The sequence below is a fragment of the Eriocheir sinensis genome, chromosome 49 (assembly GCF_024679095.1).
Source record: "Eriocheir sinensis breed Jianghai 21 chromosome 49, ASM2467909v1, whole genome shotgun sequence".
Taxonomy (NCBI): Eukaryota; Metazoa; Arthropoda; class Malacostraca; order Decapoda; family Varunidae; genus Eriocheir; species Eriocheir sinensis.
In genome coordinates, this window is record NC_066557.1 from 4,274,538 (window position 1) to 4,296,934 (window position 22,397).

Genomic DNA, 22,397 nt, shown 5'->3' on the forward strand with positions numbered 1-22,397 from the left:
ACCCTGCAATTACGAATAAAAAGATGAAGTCCGTAAAGCAAACAACAAACACACAATTACGTCTAACAAACAATTATAAAACAAAAAAACAAGACAAACAAATAGAGGCAGGGACAGACACATACTCATACTTGCACACACACACACACACACACACACACACACACACACACACACACACAAGGTTCGGTGTTGGCACCAATAATGTTTGCTGTTTATACAAATGATATGGTGGACGGAGTGACCAGCTATTGAGTGAATAATGTGAAGGACTGTGAGGCATTGCAGAAGGACCTGGATATAATATGGGAGTGGAGTGGTACATGGCAGATGGAGTTCAACCTTGGGAAATGTAAAAAAAAAATGGAGTTTGGTAGGAGTGGAAGAAGATGTGAATATGATTATAAGATGGGAAGTGAGATAATATGCAGAGTGGAAGAAAAAGATTTGGGAGTGACTGTCTCAGAGAACATGTCACCGGACAAACACATCAACAGGATAACGGGACAAACTCTGAATTTGCTGAGGAGCATAAGGACGGCATTTGTGTACTTGAATGAGGAGATGATGAAGAAAATAATAGTTACAATGATAAGGCCAAGGATGGAGTATGCAGCAGTGATCAGACCTCCTCAGGTGCGAGCGGGGTGGAGCATTTGGACAGAGAGGACCTGTGTGTGTGGAGCGAGAGAGAAACGAGAGGGCATGGAAAGAAGTTGAGGACGACCACGTGTAGGAGAGATGTGAAAAAGTTTAGCTTCCCAAACAGAAGCATTGAGCTATGGAATAGACTGGAGGAGGAGGTAGTTTGTGCAAGAAACATTCATGATTTTAAGGAAAAATTGGATAAGAGTGGATATGGAGACGGGACAGCGCCAGCGAATAGCTCTTTTCCCGTATGTCACAATTAGGTAAATTACACACACACACACACACACACACACACACACACACACACACACACACACACACACACACAAGCATACATACTAACAGACAAACTTACAGAATGATAAAACCGAATAGAAAGGAAAGAAAGGGCGAAAGAAAAGAAGCAAGAAGGGGCAGAAATCAACTCAGCAGACAGATTGGCATAAAAAAAACAATGAAAAAATGTAAAGGGAAAAGGGAACGAATGGAAATGGAAGAGGAGGAAAGGAAGAGAAAGGTACAGAGACCAACCCAACCGATTGACAAAAAAAAAATGAAAAGAACAGAAATAAAAGAGTGAACGAAAGGAGAGAAAGGACGAAGTAACAGACTAACAGAAAAGAAAGAACGTAAAGAGCGGAAAGGAAAGAGAGAACGGAAGGAAAGAGGAAGAGGAAAGAAAGAGGAAGGGAGAGTCCAACCTAACCAGCTGAGAAAAAAGAAAGAAAAGAACGGAGAGGAAAGAGGGAACGAAAAGAAAGAGGGAGAGAAATAAAGAAAGGGAAAGGGACAGAAGAAACACAACAGACTATCGGGAAAAAAATGAAAAGAACGGAAAAGGAGACAAGCGGAAAGAGGAAGGGACAGAAACCAACCCCTCCCCTTTATATATATGCACACACACACACACACACACACACACACACACACACACACACACACACACACACTTCCGATATTCCTCACAACACACACGGAAATAGACAAAAACATACAGCTGAATAAATAAAAAGCGCTCGATGTCGGCATTACAGATGGAGATAAAAAGTGCACAGATGAACAACACCATTGCCAAACATTAAACGCATGTCAACATAACACGAACAAGGGCACGAAACACACACACACACACACGTTACTGAAGCCCATAAACAAATCTAATAGCAACCTAACACACTCACTCGGGCTCTTTTGTGTGTCTTTGTAGCGGGCTCTCATTTTATCGTTATATCTGTTTGCCCTTGAGCTGCTTCCTGTACTATATATACAAAAAAAGAACCACTCACGTCGTGCTGAATGACGTTCCAGGTGCGGTACATGCCCTGGTTGGTCTTGTTGTAGGTGGTCATGGACTTGAACATGTTGTAGCGAAGGAAGTCCTCAACCTCGGAGCGCATGATGTACGACGTCACACCCACCCCGACCTGCACCACGAAGATGACCACCAGCAGCACCGAGAACTGGGGGGAAGGAAAAGAGATGACAGAGAGTTTAAAATAGAGTGTTGTTGTTGTTGATGGTGGTGAGTGGTGATGTACATGCCTGCCTGCTTTCTAAAAATATCAAACCAACCCTTAATGGAGGCAGATGGAGTTATCGATCACTCACCCTCCTCAAACTTGCCTAGATATCATTATACAGAAATAAGGCTTTGGTGTGTACGACGCTACACCCACCACCTACATCACAAATATCACCACCACCAGCAGCACCGAGAACTGGAGAGGGAGGAAGATAAGGAAAACTAGGGAGGGGGAGGGACGAGATGATACAGACAGAGGGAGAGAGTGGTGGAGGTGGTGGTGTTGTGCGATGCCACGCCCACCACCACCTACATCACAAACATCACCACCACCAGCAGAACCGAGAACTGGGGAAGGGACGAAGAAGAGATGAAAAGAGAGATGAAGATAGTGATGTTGTTTGTGGTGGTGGTGGTGAGTGGGGATGTACGATGCCACGCCCACCACCACCTACATCACAAACATCACCACCACCAGCAGAACCGAGAACTGGGAAAGGGACGGAGAAGAGATGATAAGAGATGAAGATAGTGTTGTTTGTGGTGGTGGTGGTGGGGATGTATCACCACCACCAGCAGCACCGAGAACTGGAGAGGGAGGAAGAAGATAAGGAAAACTAGGGAGGGGGAGGGACGAGATGATACAGACAGAGGGAGAGAGTGGTGGAGGTGGTGGTGATGTGCGATGCCACGCCCACCACCACCTACATCACAAACATCACCACCACCAGCAGAACCGAGAACTGGGAAAGGGACGGAGAAGAGATGATAAGAGATGAAGATAGTGTTGTTTGTGGTGGTGGTGGTGAGTGGGGATGTACGACCCCACGCCCACCACCACCTACATCACAAATATCACCACCACCAGCAGAACCGAGAACTGGGGGAGGGACGGAGAAGAGATGATAAGAGATGAAGATAAGAGTGTTGATGTTTGTGGTGGTGGTGAGTGGTGATGTACGACCCCACGCCCACCACCACCTACATCACAAACATCACCACCACCAGCAGAACCGAGAACTGGAGAAGGGACGAAGAAGAGATGAAGATAAGAGTGATGTTTGTGGCGGTGGTGGTGAGTGGTGATGTAATGGCCCCACGCCCACCACCACCAACATCACAAATATCACCACCACCACCAGAACCGTGAACTGGGGAAGGGACGGAGAAGAGATGATAAGAGAGATGAAGATAGTGTTGGTGTTTGTGGTGGTGAGTGGTGATGTAATGACCCCACGCCCACCACCACCTACATCACAAACATCACCACCACCAGCAGAACCGAGAGCTGGGGGAGGGACGGAGAAGAGATGATAAGAGAGATGAAGATAGTGTTGGTGTTTGTGGTGGTGAGTGGTGATGTAATGACCCCACGCCCACCACCACCTACATCACAAACATCACCACCACCAGCAGAACCGTGAACTGAAGAAGGGACGGAGAAGAGATGAAAAGAGAGATGATAATAGTGTTGTTGTTTGTGGTGGTGGTGGTGGTGGTGTAATGATGCCACGCCCACCACGAAAATCACCACCACCAGCAGCACCGAGAACTGGGGAGAGAGGGAGAAGATAGGGAAAACTGGAGGCAGGTGGGAGAAGAAAAGATACTAACCCAGGCGTTTGGGGAGAGAAAGAGGGCTGCCATTATTTTCACTAAGATACCATTTTTCTCCGAGACCAAAAATATCAAGAATCAATTCGTCTGTACGGCAACTTCATTACGATCACACACTCGGTCATTATAGTACACAGAGAACTATATTAGAAGGGAGGACCGATAACAAAACTAGAAGGGAGAAAGAAAAAAAAGGTAGAGAGGACTGCTGAAGGGAAGATAAGCTAAATAAAAAAAAGTACATATAAAAACTATGGAAGGGAAAACGAGAAGATAAAAACTATTGGAAGAGAGAGAAGAAAAGATGCAGCTGAAAAAAGGAAACGAAAAGATAAAGAAAACTGTTGGCGGAGAGAAACTTAATAAAACTGCTGAGGGAAAGATGAGAAAGTAAAGATGACAGTTGAAGATAAGACGGGGAGGTAAAGAGAACTGTTGGGTGGGAAAGACGAGAGGATAAAGAAGGCTGGGTACCGAAAACTGTTGAGGGAGAGAAGAGACGATAAAGAGAACTACTGGGAAGGAGAAACGAGAAAAAAGCTGGGTACCAAGAACTGTTGAGGGGGAGAAGAGAGGATAGAGAACTGTTGAAGGAGAGAAGAGAGGATAAAGAGAACTGTTGAGGGAGAGAAAAGAGGATAAAGAGAACTACTGGGAAGGAGAGACGAAAAGAAAACTGGGTACCAAGAACTGATGAGGGGAAGAGAAAGTAAAGAGAACTGTTGAGGGAGAGAAGTGAGGATAGATAGCTGTTGAGGGGGAGAAGAGAGGATAAAGAGAACTGTTGAGGGAGAGAAAAGAGGATAAAGAGAACTACTGGGAAGGAGGGACGAAAAGAAAACTGGGTACCAAGAACTGATGAGGGAAAGAGAAAGTAAAGAGAATTGTTGAGGGAGGGAAGAGAGGATAAGGAGAACTACTGGGAAGGAGAAACGAGAAAAAGCTGGGTACCAAGAACTGTTGCGGGGGAGAAAAGAAAGTAAAGAGAACTGTTGAGAGAGGGAAGAGAGGATAAAGAGAACTACTGGGAAGGAGAAACGAGAAAAAGCTGGGTACCAAGAACTGTAGCGGGGGAAAAGAGAAAGTAAAGAGAACTGTTGAGGGAGGGAGGAGAGGATAAAGCGAACTACTGGGAAGGAGAAACGAGAAAAAAGCTGGGTACCAAGAACTGTAGCGGGGGAGAAGAGAAAGTAAAGAGAACTGTTGAGAGAGGGAAGAGAGGATAAGGAAAACTGTTGACGGGGAGAACCTGAATAAAAAAGATGATGGAGAGACGAGAAGATGAAGAAAGCTACTGGGAGGGAGAGGCGAGAAGAAAACTGAGTACCGAGAACTGGGGAGGGAGAGAGAAAGGGTAGAGAGAACTGTTGAGGGAGAGAAAATAAAGAAAGAGAACGGTTGAAGGAGAGAAAAAAGATAAGGAAAACTGGAGAGAGAGAGAGAGAGAGAGAGAGAGAGAGAGAGAGAGAGAGAGAGAGAGAGAGAGAGAGAGAGAGAGAGAGAGAAAAGGTAAAGATAACTGTTGAGGAAAAGATAAAGAAAAAGAAATGTTGAGTGAGAGACAGCTCACCACAGCAACACCGAGAACTGGGAGGGGAGAGGCGAGATGATAGACAGATATAGATGTGGTGGTGGTGGTGGTGGTGACTGGTGATGAAAATTGGTGGTGATGGCAGAGCGAATGGGGGAAATCACTACCGCTAACTCTACCAATTTTCAAAAAGTAGTATTTGCAGGAAGGAGCAGGAACATAGTAGCAGGGGTGTGGAGTGGGAGTTTAAAATGTTCAAAAAGTAGTATTTGCAGGAAGGAGCAGGAACATAGTAGCAGGGGTGTGGAGTGGGAGTTTAAAATGTTCAAAAAGTAGTATTTGCAGGAAGGGGCAGGAACATAGTAGCAGGGGTGTGGAGTGGGAGTTTAAAATGTTCAAAAAGTAGTATTTGCAGGAAGGAGCAGGAACACAGTAGCAGGGGTGTGGAATGGGAGATAAAAATGTTCAAAAAGTAGTATTTGCAGGAAGGAGCAGGAACACAGCAGCAGGGGTGTGGAATGGGAGATAAAAATGTTCAAAAAGTAGTATTTGCAGGAAGGAGCAGGAACACAGTAGCAGGGGTGTGGAGTGGGAGATAAAAATGTTCGAAAAGTAGTATTTGCAGGAAGGAGCAGGAACATAGTACGATATTAGGCATTTTTTTCCCTTCGTGGACAGAGGTTATCACACCGACATGACCTATTTTTGATGTGAATAAGGTGGATATCATCAGACGCTTCCGCTCCCAACATCAAGTATTTCCAAAAAGGCCCCAAAAAGAGATTAATCGAAGTCTAATGAGTATTTTTTCAAGGTACATTTTTTTTACAGGAAAGGAAGCAGCTCAAGGGCATGAAAAAAGTGTAGAAAAAAAGCCTGCTCAACGCTGCTCCTAAAAAATGATGATAGTAAAGAGTGGCCGATAGAGAGGTCAATTTCGGGTGAAGAGGTGTTTTGATACATGGTACAAAAGAAGGGTCAAACTACCACCAGGGCCATACAACTACCCAAGGAAATGACCCACACTCTTATGAAAGCCTTGTTGAATATGTGAACTTGGACACCGAAATGTTTAAAAATATGACCTTAAAACTCACACCGTCAGACTAAAGATATGATTTACCTAAGACAAGAACAAATTACTACTCTGCTTCTATACTCTTCCTTTAAACCACCCGAAATTGACCTCTCTTTTGGCTACTCTTTACTTTTATCTTTTATAGGAGCAGCGATTAGCGGACTTTTTTTTCTACACTTTTTTTGTTGTCCTTGCGTTGCTTCCTTTACTGTAAAAAAGAAAAGAAAAGAAAAGGGTCCATCAAAACTTAGGTATATAAATATCTTCCGTTTGATAGCGTGGGATACTGTCTTCCTTTTTTATCACCCATGAGCTGACTCCTTCAGTGTTAAAAAAAAAGGGGGGGTGAGGGGAGAAGGGGGCGCTAGTTATCAACACCATCAACTCCATCTGTTTTAAAATAAGGAAGACTGAGTGAGGGAGAGGGAGAAATGAAAAGGAAAACTGGGGAGTGAGAAGAAAGGAAACTAGGGAGAGAGGAGAAAAGAAAATGAAAACTTGGGGAGGGAGAGGGAGAAACGAAAAGGAAAACTGGGGAGTGAGAAGAAAGGAAACAAGGGAGAGAAAAGAAAATGAAAACTTGGGGAGGGAGAGGGAGGAACGAAAAGGAAAACTGGGGAGTGAGAAGAAAGGAAACAAGGGAGAGAGAAAAGAAAATGAAAACTTGGGGAGGGAGAGGGAGGAACGAAAAGGAAAACTGGGGAGTGAGAAGAAAGGAAACTAGGGAGAGAGGAGAAAAGAAAATGAAAACTTGGGGAGGGAGAGGGAGAAACGAAAAGGAAAACTGGGGGGTGAGAAGAAAGGAAACTAGGGAGAGAGGAGAAAAGAAAATGAAAACCGGGAAGGGAGATAAAAGAAGATAAGGAAAATTGGGGAGAGATACAGAAGGTCGTGAGGAGAAGGAGAAGGAAGAGAAGGACAGTCGTAAGCACCACCAGTAACTCCACTAATTTTGAAAGGGTAGTGTGGTGATGATGAGAGAGAGGCAGTTGTATAGTGGTATTGAGAAAGCAGAGAAGGACAGTTGTTATCAATACCACCAACTCCATTAATTTTAAGGGGAGAAGTGATGAAAAAACAAACAAACAAACAAGAGAAACATTTATCAACTCCAATATCACCAACAAGTGCAGTGGTGTTGTGGTGGTGAAATGGAAATGAGAAGGAAGGATGAAGGGAAGGAGGGAAAAAAAAGCGAGGAGGGGAAAAAGTTTATGAACGCAAGGGAGAGGAGAGGAGAACAAAACTAAAGAGGAAAGGTTTATAAATGTCAACGAAAAAGAGGAATAAAAAAACTGAAGGGGAAAATAAACAACCTCATGAATGCAAGAGAGGGAAAAAAAAACTGAAGGTGCCAGGAAAAGAAGAGGAAAAAATGAATTGGGAAAAAATCATAATCTATAGGAAGGAAAAAAAACTAAGGAGAGGTTTATTAATATACCATCACAAAAAAGAAAAGAAAAAGAAATAAATAAAAGAGTTCTTGTTGTGATAAAATAGAAAGGGAGAGGAGAGAAGGACAAAACTAAAGAGGAAAGGTTTATAAATGTTAACGAAAAAGGGGATTGAAAATAAGTGAAGGTGAAAATAAACAATCTCATGACTGCAAGAGGGAAAAATAAAAGAAAAAAATAAGGGGAAAGGATAAAAAAAAGTGCCGGGAAAAGAAGAGGAAAAAGAATGAATGGAAAAAAAATCATAATCTATAGGAAGGGAAAAAAAATAAGGAGAGGTTTATTAATATAGCACCACAAAAAAAAAGAAGAAAAAAAAGGAAAAGAAAAAGAAAAAAAAGTAGAATTCTTGTGATGATATAATGTTGATGACAAGAAAGAAGGGAGAGAAATAGGGGAAACAAAACCCATTATTTCCACCATTAGCTCCCCAGGATTAAAAAGACAATAGGCTTATGACCATCACCACTGAGAGCTGTAGTGATGGACGCTGCGGTGGTGAAGTGGTGATGAGGGTGAAAAGAAGGGGAGGAGAAGGAAGAGGAGGAGAGGATGAGAGGGAGAGGAGAAGAGAGGAGAGGAGAGGAGAGGAAAGAAAAAGAGAAAGGAGGAGAGGAGAGGAGAGGAGAGGAGAGGAGAGGAGAGGAGAGGAAAGGAAAGGAGAGGAAAGGAAAGGAGAGGAGGAGAGAAGAGGAAAGGAGAGGAGAGCATCATCATCATCATCATCATCATCATCATCATCATCATCATCTCTGCTGACTTCGTAAATGTTGGAATATGATGATGATAGAAAAAAGAAAAGGGATGAATTAGGGGAAAATAGGATACGTCAAATCATAGTAGTAGTAGTAGTAGTAGTAGTAGTAGTAGTAGTAGTAGTAGTAGTAGTAGTAGTAGTGGTAGTAGTAGTAGTAGTAGTAGTAGTGGTAGTAGTGGTAGTAGTGGTGGTGGTGGTGGTAAAATGACAAATAAAACAACAAATTGGGGTGAAATCAAACATTTTTTTCCTTCCACTTCATTAAATTCACTCTCCCTTTCCCTCCCTCCCTCTCCCTCTCTCTCTCTCCTCCAACTCATTAATCTCCACTGTTCCAAATTGTCTAATTCGTCCTATAAAAAAAAGACATGCCTAAAGTCTCTCTCTCTCTCTCTCTCATTATAACATTTTTTTATTATTTCCAATTAAATTCTTTGTTTTTACCTAATCAGCACTTGTTTATCTGCCTACCTTACCTCCCCCTACTCTCTCTCTCTCTCTCTTCATCATTATTTTTCTCGCCAATTAAATTCTCTCACATAATTTTCTTAATCACCACCTGCTTACCTACCACCTTACCTGCCCGCCTGCCTACCCACCTGTCTACCTACCTACATACCTGCCTGCCTGTATACTACCCTTCCTCCCTACCCGTCTACCTACATACGTATCTACCTCTCTACTTACCTACCTGTCTCCTGAACTGAACGCGGATCTTGATTTTATATTTCCTTAGTGTCAGCGATGGAGGATGAAATTAAATCCTGTCAAGCCTACCAGAATTGTTTGTAGTCGCTCAAGTACCGCCGATCCTCCATGTCCTGATACCTTAATTGACGACCAAGCAATCCCCTCCGGTAACTCTTCAAAACTAGTTGGAGGAGCATTAAGGGGCTATTAGTAGTACACTGGGCAAATTTTCCGTGGATCTTCAGTCAAACCACGATTTCCGCTGGCGTGGTTCTCATATTTCCGTGGTTTTCTGACGTGTCCACGATCTTCCAAAGCTACGGTAGATTTCACTGAAGGACGACGGTATTACTCACCATCATCAGCAGCAGCAATAACACGAAACAAATGAAAACCACGCTAGCAGAAATCGTGGTTTGTCTGATGATCCACGGAAAATTTGCTCAGTGTAATAGCCCCTTTAGATTCCAAGCTGACCTTTGGGAATCACATTAGGAAAACTGCTTCTTTAATTTCCCAGAAGGTTAGCCTGTTAAGGAAATGTACGGCAGCTCCATCTCCTCTCAAACTCTTAAATCGTTCTCTTAACTTCGAGCAGTGAGTCGCGGGCTTTTTTTTTCTTATTGTTGTTTCCTTTTTTTTGTGCCCTTGTGCAAATAAAACAGCAAATTGGGGTGAAATCAAACATTTTCTCCTTCCACTTCATCAAATTCTCTCTCTCTCTCTCTCTCTCTCTCTCTCTCTCTCTCTCTCTCTCTCTCTCTCTCTCTCTCTCTCTCTCTCTCTCTCTCTCTCTCTATCTCCTTTTCGCTGTAAATAAATAAAATAAAAAAACAGCCTCTACTACCCGACCTCAACATGCCACTCTGTCATCGTCGAGTGGTTGGTCCTTTGAGACCGTTGTTCAGGATACTAATAAGCACACTCTCCACGACGCGTTCCCGGCTCAGTGTCACTAGTGGTCGGTATTATAAGACACTTTTGCTTCTCACATCAGCTATTTCTAAAGGTCAAAGAGAAGGTCAGTCGGATTCTAATGAGTGTTTCTTGAGGTTCACGGTACAGAAGAAGGGTCACACTACCACCAGGGTCATAAAACTACTCCTGGAAATGCCCACAACTCCTACGAAAGCCTCGTCAAATATGTGTTCTTTGGCGGCGAAATGTCTTGTGATACGACCGTACGGCCATATTCTTAAACATTCCTGCACCCAAGCTCACATATTTGACACGGGTTTCGTAGGAGTTTGGGGCATTTCCATGGGTAGTTTAATGACCCTAGTTAGAGTTTGACCCTTCCTCCGTACCAAGAACCTAAGCAAATACTTCATGAGAACGCAATTGATGTCCTTTTTGGCCTTTTGAAATAGTTGATGTGAGAGGCGGGAGTGTCTGAGAATACATAGGGTCATATTTTAAAACATTTCGTCGCCAAAGTTCACCTATTTGACAAGGCTGTCCTATGAGTCTGGGGTATCAGAAGTAGTTTTATGACCCTGGTGGTAGTCTGACCCTTCTTCTGTACCGTGAAACCTAAAGAACCACGCATTAGACCCCGATTGACCCCATCTTTGACCTATAGAAATACTTGATGAGAGAAGTGAAATTGTCTTATAATACCAACCTAGCCTCTTCGCCGTATACGCCACAAGTCAGTGAGCTGCTCTTCGACTATTTTTGTGTGGAATTAGCCGATTTTCCCGTTCGTTTATCCCCAATATGATTAAAATGTACTTCCAGATGAGATTGTTTCACTTGATGACACTGAAAGGATTAATGTAAATTGCAACGCCCACCTGTTTACTCATTAGGCATTGTTTTCGACCACGTCCTCCCCTATTTTTTTTTTCTTCCCCTAACTTTACTGTCAATTATTCTTCCCATCTATGTTTGCTCACTGAAGGGACTCTGTTTGGGTCTCTATTTTTTCTATTGTTCCTTATTGCCAATTTATGAATCTGAGTAACAATAATAATAATAATAATAATAATAATAATAATAATAATAATAATAATAATAATAATAATAATAATAAATACTAATAATAATAATATAATCTACCTATAGTCAGGCTCAACTAAACGTGCGGTTGTGGGGGGGTTTCAGTGTAGGGGATCCCCTTGTACAGCGTGCCGCACGTCTCCTAGCCATCGATGTAGAAATGTTCTAATATAAGTAAAACCATGGTAAATATGATCAGCAAATATGCATACACATTTACTCTTAGTATTATAACGTATGAAAGAACAGTTAACTTATTACGGATAAGATATTTATAAGCATATAAAGAAACGTGGCATACATATTTTAGTGTTGCTAAAAAATGCTGTACTCATTATTGAGTTTCCCTTTCGTTTTGGGATGTGTAAGTTGTTTCACAATTATATTTAGATTATATCGTGAAGGAATGTACGTTAAAATAAACTGTCATAAGTAAGAAAAAAATACATTACCGCCAAGAGAGAGAGAGAGAGAGAGAGAGAGAACCAACTTGGGGTTAAAAACGTGGCAACGCTGTACTCCCGGTTGTTCCTCACAGGGCAGACACAGCCGCACTTAAGGTAAGTCTCTCTCTCTCTCTCTCTCTCTCTCTCTCTCTCTCTCTCTCTCTCTCTCTCTCTCTCTCTCTCTCTCTCTCTCTCTCTCTCTCTCTCTCTCTCTCTCTCTCTCTCTCTCTCTCTCTCTCTCTCTCTCTCTCTCTCTCTCTCTCTCTCTCTCTCTCTCTCTCTCTCTCTCTCTCTCTCTCTCTCTCTCTCTCTCTCTCTCTCTCTCTCTCTCTCTCTCTCTCTCTCTCTCTCTCTCTCTCTCTCTCTCTCTCTCTCTCTCTCTCTCTCTCCTCTCTCTCTCTCTCTCTCTCTCTCTCTCTCTCTCTCTCTCTCTCTCTCTCTCTCTCTCTCTCTCTCTCTCTCTCTCTCTCTCTCTCTCTCTCTCTCTCTCTCTCTCTCTCTCTCTCTCTCTCTCTCTCTCTCATCAGTTCTCAATCAGAGGTAATGATGCAATTTGGCACTAAACAGGTATTTGGTTCCGACTCCTTACCTGTTCAAGACTTCTTTCTGCCTTCTTTCTTAATTAGTTCTTTTGTTTCATTTACTTCCCTTTTTCTTTCTTTTTTTGCTTGGTTAATTGTTGATGGGTGCTTGTTTGTTTGTTTATATTGTTTGTGTGATTGTGAGAGAGAATGATAGAAGAGGAGGAGGAGGAGGAGGAAGATAAGGGGAGAGTGAAAGGAGGGGAAGGAAGAAAGACAGGAAAAGGAAGAGAAAAAGAGAAGAGGAAGAGGGGAAGGAGAGGAAAGAAGAAGGAAAGCAAGAGATAAAAGTGAATGAAAAAAGAGGAAGAAGAAGAAAAAGAAGAGAAAGGGAGATGAAAGAAAAGAGAAAGGATAGAGTAAAAGGGGAAGCGAGGGAAAAAGGAGAAAAATGAAGAGGAGAAAGAAAGAGAGCAAGGAAGGAAGGAGGAGAATAAGGAAAAAAGAGGAAAGGTAAGGGGAAGGGAGAGAGAAGAGGAGAAGAAAGAGAGGGAAGAGAGGAAAGTCAAATAGTAATAATAATAAAAATGATGAGCAATAATTTTTCTTGCCTTTTAAAATAATTTCCATTCTCTTAGTACAATGTAATTCTCTCTCTCTCTCTCTCTCTCTCATCTTTCTTACCAGCCTTCTCTCCTTCTTAACCCCAAAAATGCTATCCTCCTCCTCCTCCTCCTCCTCCTCCTGCTCCTCCTCCTCCTCCTCCCTGATTAACTTAACTATATCGTACAAAAATTAGGAAGAATGAAGAGTATTAATAAGATCAACTTGGCTTAAAGAGAGAGAGAGAGAGAGAGAGAGAGAGAGAGAGAATAAAAATTGTAAGCTAGCTCCATTTCATCTCATTGGATTTTCTCTCATCAGACTAAACAGCTTCTCTCTCTCTCTCTCTCTCTCTCTCTCTCTCTGTCGAGGATAAAAAAGAAAGAGGATAAAGATTTTTTAAGCTTCTCTCTCTCTCTCTCTCTCTCTCTCTCTCTCTCTCTCTCTCATCTTTTTCCTCTCACTCTTCTCTCTCCTTCTCACCTTACATCTCTTCTTTCCTCCTGCCCGGAATCTTTTTCTTCTCTCTCTTCCTCATTTCTTTCCTTTCTTCCCTTTCATCCTCTGCATCCTTTTTCCTCTCTTCCTCTCACTTAATCTCTTTTCCTCTTGTTACTTTTCCCTTTTCCTTTCCTTTCCTACACTTTTATTCGGCCATCTATCTGTCTGTTTATGTTAGTGTGTCCGTGTGTGTTGTCTGTCTGAATGAATGTGCGTTAGTGTGTCTGTATCTATTTATCTGTTTGTCGGTACGTCAGTGTCTGTATGTATGTGTTGTCGAGCCTATGATGTGTGGTACAGTCCTCGAGTAGTGAAGATGGAGCCAGAGGGAAGTGATGGTGGCCGGGCCGATGTTTATGGTAAGGATGTGTGGACTCAGCGTGGGGGTGATAAGGACAGGCGGTGGTAAGGGGGGGTCAGGTGCAGGGCGACCCAACGTTACGTACTATGCACTAACCTAACCTAACCTAAGCTAACCTAACATAACATAACTTAGCATAATCTCCCAACCCAACCCAACCCCACCCCACCCCACCTCACCTCACCTCACCTCACCTCACATAACCTAACCTAACCTAACCTAACCTAACCTTACCTAACCTAACCTAACCTAACCTAACCTAACCTAACCTAACCTAACCTAACCTAACCTTACCTAACCTAACCTAACCTAACCTTACCTAACCTAACCTAACCTAACCTAACCTAACCTAACCTAACCTAACCTAACCTAACCTAACCTAACCTAACCTAACCTAACCTAACCTTACCTAACCTAACCTAACCATCATGGGGTCGTATTATAAGACATTTCGTGGTCTAATAACACCTATTTGACAAGGCTTTCGTAGGAGTAGTGGGCATTTCCAGTAGTAGTTTTATGACCCTGGTGGTAGTTTGACCCTTCTTCTGTACCATGAACCTGAAGAAACACTCATTAGAACCAGAGTGACCCCCTCTTCGACCTTTAGAAATAGCTGATGTGAGAAGGGAAAGTGTCTTATAATATACCGACCCATCTAATAGGGTCGTATTATGAGAAATTTCACCGCCCAAGAACACATATTTGACAAGGCTTTCGTAGGAGTTGTGGGCATTTCCAGGGGTAGTTTTATGACCCTGGTGGTAGTCTGACCCTTCTTCTGTACCATGAACCCAAAGAAACACTCATTAGAACCCGATTGATCCCCACTTTGACCTCTGGAAATAAGTGATGTGATATGGCAGTGTCTTGTAATACCCGCCTATGCATATTTTTCGGTTACTGACACAAAAGTACATAAAAAAAAATCTACATAGTTTAATCCCTAACTTTAATTGGATATCGTTACTGGCGTGGATATGAGTTTTGGGGCCGGAAACTGATATAATTTTAATGCAGTGTTCTGACTTCTGAGCACGACAACCTGGTGACAGTGGCCGCGCCCCAAGCTGAGGGTCAGAGCAACGTTGCCAGATTGTCGTACTCTGCCTCTTATGTTTTCCGATTTCCGACCCAAAAACTGTTTTCATCACCCACATAACTGCCTTCATATATGCTTATCGTTTAAATGGTTAATTACTGGTGCTTCTCGACAACAGTAATAGGACAGAAACCGGTAAATACGCGGCTCTAAATACGATTATCTGGCAACGGTGGGTCAGAGGGAGTTTAGACGACGCCTGCACAGAACAAACGATTTTCCGTCTTCGGCATTCAGTAAAAGGGGAGCGGCAAGGCCATATCGGACTCCCATAGTAAGTCACACTGTTAATTAGTTAGTAGGATACGGCGGCACGTTTCTTGTACTTGACTTCTCTGCATTATCAAACCCTAATTATCTAATGTGCCGGATAACTGAGATGTGTCGAGTCAAGCTGGAACACTCGTACTGCAAGCGAGTGAACGAGTGGGCGAGTGTGATTCTTCTGAGCTCCGGGCGCGTTCCGACTACACTATTTATGTACGCATGTCACTGTGCCTCTGTCTGTCTGTGTAGCCTATATCTGTTTCGCTTTGTCCGTCTGTCCAATTCCACTCCTCTCTCTCTCTCTCTCTCTCTCTCTCTCTCTCTCTCTCTCTGATCACCTGATGACACACCTTTAATTAGGAGCTGCACAGGTACACATCAACAGAGTGTTTTCTGATAGTTTTTTTTTATTTCTTTTTTTTTTCCTTTTCTTTCTTTCTCTTTACTTGCATGGCTGGATTTCAATGGACTGCTTCTGCGCTCTCTCTCTCTCTCTCTCTCTCTCTCTCTCTCTCTCTCTCTCTCTCTCATCTTTATTCTCCATACCAAGCTTTCTACCTTCCCTTTCCTCCTCCCTTTTCTCAATTCACTGATGCCTCTCCTCCTCCTCCTCCTCCTCCTCCTCTCCTTCTTTACATATTTTTCTTCTTCTCCTCCTCCTCCTCCTCCTTAATTTTCTTCTTATTCCTCTACTTCCTATTTCCTTTCAGTTCCTTTCCTCATTATTTTTTTCCATCACCTTGCTCTCGTTATCAAATTATTTCCCTCCTCCTCCTCCTCTTTTTCCTCTTCCTCTCCTTCTCTTTATCCTCCATTTTTCTTTTTCCTCCACTTCCTCCTTTCCTCATTTTCCCATCACCTTGGCCTCTTTCATTTTTTTCCTCCTCCTTTTCTTCTTCCTCTCCTCCTCCTCTTCTTCTCTACATCTTTTCTTGTTTCCCGCCTCCTCCATTTTCTTTCCTTTCCCTCCACTTCCTCTTGTTTCCTTTCATTTCCTCTCTTAATTTTTCTATCACCTTGCTCTCGTTCTCAAATTCTCCTCCTCCTCCTCCTCTCCTTATTCCTCTTCTTCACTCTTTTATATTTTTCTTCTTCATTTTCTTCTTCTTCCTCCACTTCCTCTTACTTCCTTTCCTTTCCTTTCTTCATTTTCCCATCGCTTTGCCCTTTCTCAAATTATTTCCTCCTCCTTCTCCTCCTCTCCTTCTCTGTATCTTTTTCTTCTTCTTCTCTTCCTCCTCCTCCTTCTTCATTATCCTCTTCTTCCTCCACTTCCTCCTCCTGTCTTTCATATCCATTCCTCATTTTTCCATCACCTTCCTCTCTCTCTCAAAATCTTCTCCTCCTCCTCCTCCTCTCCTTATTCCTCATCTTCATTCCTCTATATTTTTCTTCTTCTCCTTCATTTTCTTCTTCTTCCTCCACTTCCTCTTACTTCCTTTCCTTTCCTTTCCTCATTTTCCCATCGCTTTGCCCTCTTTCTCAAATTATTTCCTCCTCCTTCTCCTCCTCTCCTTCTCTGTATCTTTTTCTTCTTCTTCTCTTCCTCCTCCTCCTTCATAATCCTCTTCTTCCTCCACTTCCTCCTCCTTTCTTTCATATCCATTCCTCATTTTTCCATCACCTTCCTCTCTCTCTCAAAATCTTCTCCTCCTCCTCCTCTCCTTATTCCTCTTCTTATCTCCTATTTTTTTCTTCTTTTCCTCCTTCATTTTCTTCTTCTTCCTCCACTTCCTCTTACTTCCTTTCCTTTCCTTTCCTCATTTTCCCATCGCTTTGCCCTCTTTTCAAATTATTTCCTCCTCCTCTCCTTCTCTGTATCTTTTTCTTCTTCTCCTCCTCCTCCTCCTCCTCCTCCTTCTTCATTATCCTCTTTTTCCTCCACTTCCTCCTATTTTCTTTCATTTCCTTTCCTCACTTTACCATCACCTTGCTCTCTTTCTCAAATTCTTTTCTTCCTTTTCCTCCTTCTCCTCCTCTTGCTCCTCCTCCTTACCTGCCTCATCCCTCACACCTGGGAACAGACGCACCTCATAACTTACCTGTAATTACCAAGAAACTCACCTCATAGTCTCTCTCTCTCTCTCTCTCTCTCTCTCTCTCTCTCTCTCTCTCTCTCTTAAACTGCCTCCTCCTCTTTTCCATTCGTCATTCTTTGTCATTTTCCTCTTTTCTTACCTTCCTCCTCCTCCTCCTTTTCCTCCTCCTCCTCTTTATCCTCTTCTTCCTCCTCCTCCTTTTATCTTTCATTCTTATTATTCTGATTCTACTATCTTAACCTAACCTAACCTAACCTTCCATGTGACCTCTTCTTGACCTTTATTTGACCTCTCCGAAGGACCTCTGACCTCTGAGTGTCTAAAATTATCTCACCTGTGATCAAAATGCAATTATTCTCTCAACCTGACCTGCTGTAACCTGACCTAACTTAATCTAACCTCTGAGCCTCTGCATGACCTTTACTGGCGCAAACATTTGACCCTTGACCTATGTATATCCCGCTCTGTGACCACCATGGCATAATATCTTTTTAAAACCCTCAATTAGCTTCCCACTTTATATTTTACCTGACCAAATCTATCTTTTGACCTCTCTCTGACCTTTGACCTGCCCGCTTACCGTGACCACCCTGGCATAATACCTTTTTAAAACCCTCAATGACCTTCCCACTTTACATTTCACCTAACCAAATCTAGCTTTTGACCTCTCTGTGACCTTTGACCTGCCCGCTTACCGTGACCACCATGCAGTGATTCTCCTTGATGGCGCCGCAGCAGCCGAAGAAGCCGACGCTGAAGACCAGGACGCCCACGCCTATGAGCAGCGTGGGCGCCGACAGGTACGAGCGCATGAAGTTGAGGTAGGAGCCGTACTTGGCCTCGATGACAGCGCCGACCACGATCACCGCCGACCCGCTCACCTGGGGACAAAAGGGGGACCGTTAACGACCTGGTGAACTCGAGAAAGCTCTAAAACACAAGCTCCAGCACCTACAAAAGTTCTAAACTACGCCTACCACCTGCAGAAACCTTTAAAACACCTCCAACGCCTGCAAAACCTCTAAACCAAGCTCAAACCACGATGGCCGCCGACCGCTCACCTGAGGAGGAAAATGAGGATGACTAACTACCTGATGGACTGAAAAACTCTAAAACACAAGCCCCAGTCCCTTCAGAAAGCTCTAAATCACGCTCAAACCACGATGACCGCCGACCCGCTCACCTGAGGAAGAAAATAAGGATGATTAACTACCTGGTGAACTGGAAAACTCTAAAACACAAGCCCCCAGTCCCTTCAGAAAGCTCTAAATCACGCTCAAACCACGATGACTGCAGACCCGCTCACCCGGAGAAGGTAAGAAGGATGACGATGAGCTGTCGTGCCAACTGCAAAAAACTAATCATCATCATTGTCATCCGTTGTCGGCCGAGTGCAGGACAAAGGTCTTTCTCAACATCCTACATTTCTTTGTGTGACGTTTGCGTGCTCGTAATGGATGAATGGAACAGCCTCGGCAGTCATGTAAGGTAAGTAGTAATGGATGAATGGAACAGCCTCGGCAGTCATGTAAGGTAAGTAGTAATGGATGAATGGAACAGCCTCGGCAGTCATGCAAGGTAAGTAGTAATGGATGAATGGAACAGCCTCGGCAGTCATGTAAGGTAAGTAGTAATGGATGAATGGAACAGCCTTGGCAGTCATGTAAGGTAAGTAGTAATGGATGAATGGAACAGCCTCGGCAGTCATGTAAGGTAAGTAGTAATGGATGAATGGAACAGCCTCGGCAGTCATGTAAGGTAAGTAGTAATGGATGAATGGAACAGCCTCGGCAGTCATGCAAGGTAAGTAGTAATGGATGAATGGAACAGCCTCGGCAGTCATGTAAGGTAAGTAGTAATGGATGAATGGAACAGCCTTGGCAGTCATGTAAGGTAAGTAGTAATGGATGAATGGAACAGCCTTGGCAGTCATGTAAGGTAAGTAGTAATGGATGAATGGAACAGCCTTGGCAGTCATGTAAGGTAAGTAGTAATGGATGAATGGAACAGCCTCGGCAGTCATGTAAGGTAAGTAGTAATGGATGAATGGAACAGCCTTGGCAGTCATGTAAGGTAAGTAGTAATGGATGAATGGAACAGCCTTGGCAGTCATGTAAGGTAAGTAGTAATGGATGAATGGAACAGCCTTGGCAGTCATGTAAGGTAAGTAGTAATGGATGAATGGAACAGCCTCGGCAGTCATGTAAGGTAAATAGTTATGGATGAATGGAACAGCCTCGGCAGTCATGTAAGGTAAATATAAGGTTGGAGGTATATGTTAAAGCTGCACGTGGCATCAGTGCTCATCTCCGTCCCATTGTCCCTTGAGTCTGTGACAGGTAATAATCCATCACTTCGGGACACAGGGCCAGTGGGACATCCCTGTTACAGTGTTGCCACAGTTTTCCTTACCCGGGTTTCCCCAGGTACCCATTTGTCGACAAGCCGAAAGTAAGGATGAACAGCTGGATGATCTGCGCGCCGACTGCCCAGGCCGGGAATAAAACCCAGAGCCTCGAATTCCTCCTAGGCGTGCTAACCATCCTGGCACGGAGGCGCCAACACGATAGATACATTGTGGGTGAGTAGAACAGTCTTGGCAATCATGATGCGAGTGCCAATACGACAGAAACCTTCAAGAATTTGTTAGATATATTCATGAATAGTGATGTTGGGAGGTGTTAGGTTTACAGGAGTTACCTTGTGTAGGCCTATTGACTGACTGACCTCCTCTTGACTCCTTAGGTTATTGATAAACAAAAATATTTTCTTTCGTGTAATGACTTCTCCTCCTCCTTCTTCCTCCTCCTCCTTCTTCATTACTATAAGAGTCCTTTGTATTAATTTCCTGTAGCTGCAAAGAGAAAAGGAAAAGACAGAGGAGGAGGAGGAGAAGGAGGAGCAGGAGGAGGAGGAGGGTAAAATATTGGGGTCATGGTTGTGGAAATATTGTGATTCATCCTTCCTTCCGTCTCTGAATACCTCCTCCTCCTCCTCCTCCTCCTCCTCCTTCTGCGCTTCCTCCTCCTCCACCGAGACTCTAATCAGGGTGACAATAAGGCGTTCACACTTCACCCATTTCGTTCTCTCTCTCTCTCTCTCTCTCTCTCTCTCTCTCTCTCTCTCTCTCTCTCTGCATACACACGCCCACGATTATTTTCTTTAATTGAGGAAAACGAGAAAGAGATGGAAGAGTAGGAGGAAGAGGAGGAGAAGGAGGAGGAAGAAGAAAATGAGGTGAGAAAAAAAGAAAATGAAGTAATTAACGCGTCAAAATACCAGAAAAAGAAAGAGAAACAATAAGAACAAGAACAAAAAGAAGAGGAACAAAGAGGAATAAGAAAGAAGATTAGGGGGAGAAGTAAGGAGGAAAATGAAGAAGCAAGGAAGAATAAAAAACATGAACAAAAAGAAGAGAAAGAAGCGGAACAAAGAGGAGTAAGAAAAACAGTAAAAGAAAAAGAAGAGGAAAAATGAAGAAACGAGGGGAAGCAAAGAGAGAAGACAAGAACATCAACAAAAAGAAGACGCAAAAGGAACAAAGAGGAGTAAGAATAATAGGAGGAGGAGAAGGAAGAAGAAGAGGAAGAAGAAGAAAAAAAGAAGGAAAAAAAGATGATAGAAGAAGGAGGAGGAGAAAGAAGAAGAAGAAAAAGAAGAAGAAAAAAAGAAGAAAAGGAACTATAAGAAGATAGGAAAAAGAAACGTAAAAAAACAAAACACATCAAGAGAAGATAAACAAGAAGAACAAAGGAGAAAGAGGAAGAATAAGAGGAAGAAAAAGAAGAACAACCCCAAAAAACAAGGAAACAAAAAACAAAAGCAACAACAACAACAAAAACAGAGAAAGAGGAGGAACAAAGGGGAGTAAGAGGAATAGCAGGAGTAAGAGGAGGAAGAGTAAGAGGCAGGGTGAGAGGTGAGAGCCAAGGGAGAATTGTGTTGGCACCCTGGCCTCGACTCTCCCAAGGGGGCACTGTGCCACACCTCAAAGGGGGGGAGGGAGAGAGAGAGAGAGAGAGAGAGAGAGAGATAGAGAGAGAGAGAGAGAGAGAGAGAGAGAGAGAGAGAGAGAGAGAGAGAGAGGGTAGCGAGAAAGAGAAAAGGAAGGAAGAAAAGTGAGAGGGAGAAAAAGGGAAGGACATAAATAAAGAAAGGAAAAAATGAGGGAGGGAGGGAGGGAAAAGAGCAAGAGAAAGAAGAAAGGAGGAGAGTAGAAAGAAGAGGAGGTAAGGATTTACATAGATTTACATAGAAATTCAGACTATACAGATCCTATGGTCCAGACTAGGTGGTTTGTGTTTAAACAGACTAGGTGGTGATTCTACATCAATCAGATAGCTTCAAAACTTTGCATTTCTACTTTAGCAAGTATTAATAGAAGGAAGTGTCGGTCGAGCTTGTTTTTTAATGAGTCGTGTTGCACTGGACCACTGAAGGCGGGAGCTTATTCCACTCTCGCACTACAACGTTGGTGAAGAAAAAAATCCAGTCTGAATTAACTTGTCTACATTTAAATTTTGTGCCATTATTTCTTGTTGGCAAAGTGTCATCGATTATAAACAATTTTGATTTGACCACATTCATAAAACCATTAAGTATTTTAAAGCATTCGATCAGTTTTCCTCGGAAGAAAGGAAAGTGGAAAAGAGAGAAGGAAAATTAGAGTGAGAAAATGAAGAAAAGCAAAAGGGAGGAAGAAAGGAAAAAAAGGAGAAAGGGAAGGAGAGGAAAGAAATGAAAAGACATATGGAAGAAAAGTGAAAGGGAGAAAAAAAAGAAAGAGGAATGGAGGTTTGGAAGGTATAGAAGAGAAAAGCTTTGTGAGAAAGGGAGGGAAAGGAAGAAGAGAAGGAAGAAAATAAGAAAGAAGGAAGGGAGGAAATGAATTAATGTGAGAGGGAAAGTAAGGGAGAGTAAAGGTGTTCATGTATACTTGAGTGTGTGTGTGTGTGTGTGTGTGTGTGTGTGTGTGTGTGTGTGTGTCTAAGTTCTTCTGCAGACACACTAATTCAATTGCACCGCCACACACACACACACTAACAGAGTTCACTACAGCTATTACCACCTCTCTCTCTCTCTCTCTCTCTCTCTGCCTAACCACTACCACATACATCACCCCACTAACTGCTCTCTCTCTCTCTCTCTCTCATTCTCGCCTCTCAGCAAAACTTAATTAAGTCCGCCAACTCGATTATGGCAAAAGAAATGAAGGAATGGAGGAAGAAATTAAAGAAGGAAGGAAGGAGAGAAGCA

At 43.0% G+C, this 22,397-nt stretch overlaps 1 protein-coding gene across 1 annotated transcript in view; it reads right to left on the reverse strand.

Moving 5' to 3' along the window:
- The window catches only part of LOC126981715 (CD63 antigen-like), a 118,534-nt gene that overhangs the window by 13,052 nt on the left and 83,085 nt on the right, over window positions 1-22,397 (reverse strand). Inside the window, exons 2-3 of the mRNA XM_050833152.1 lie at window positions 17,837-18,022; window positions 1,938-2,111 (exon numbers count right to left, since the gene is read on the reverse strand). Coding sequence (XP_050689109.1) covers window positions 1,938-2,111; window positions 17,837-18,022 — 360 coding nt within the window. The remainder of the gene's footprint in view (window positions 1-1,937; window positions 2,112-17,836; window positions 18,023-22,397) is intronic.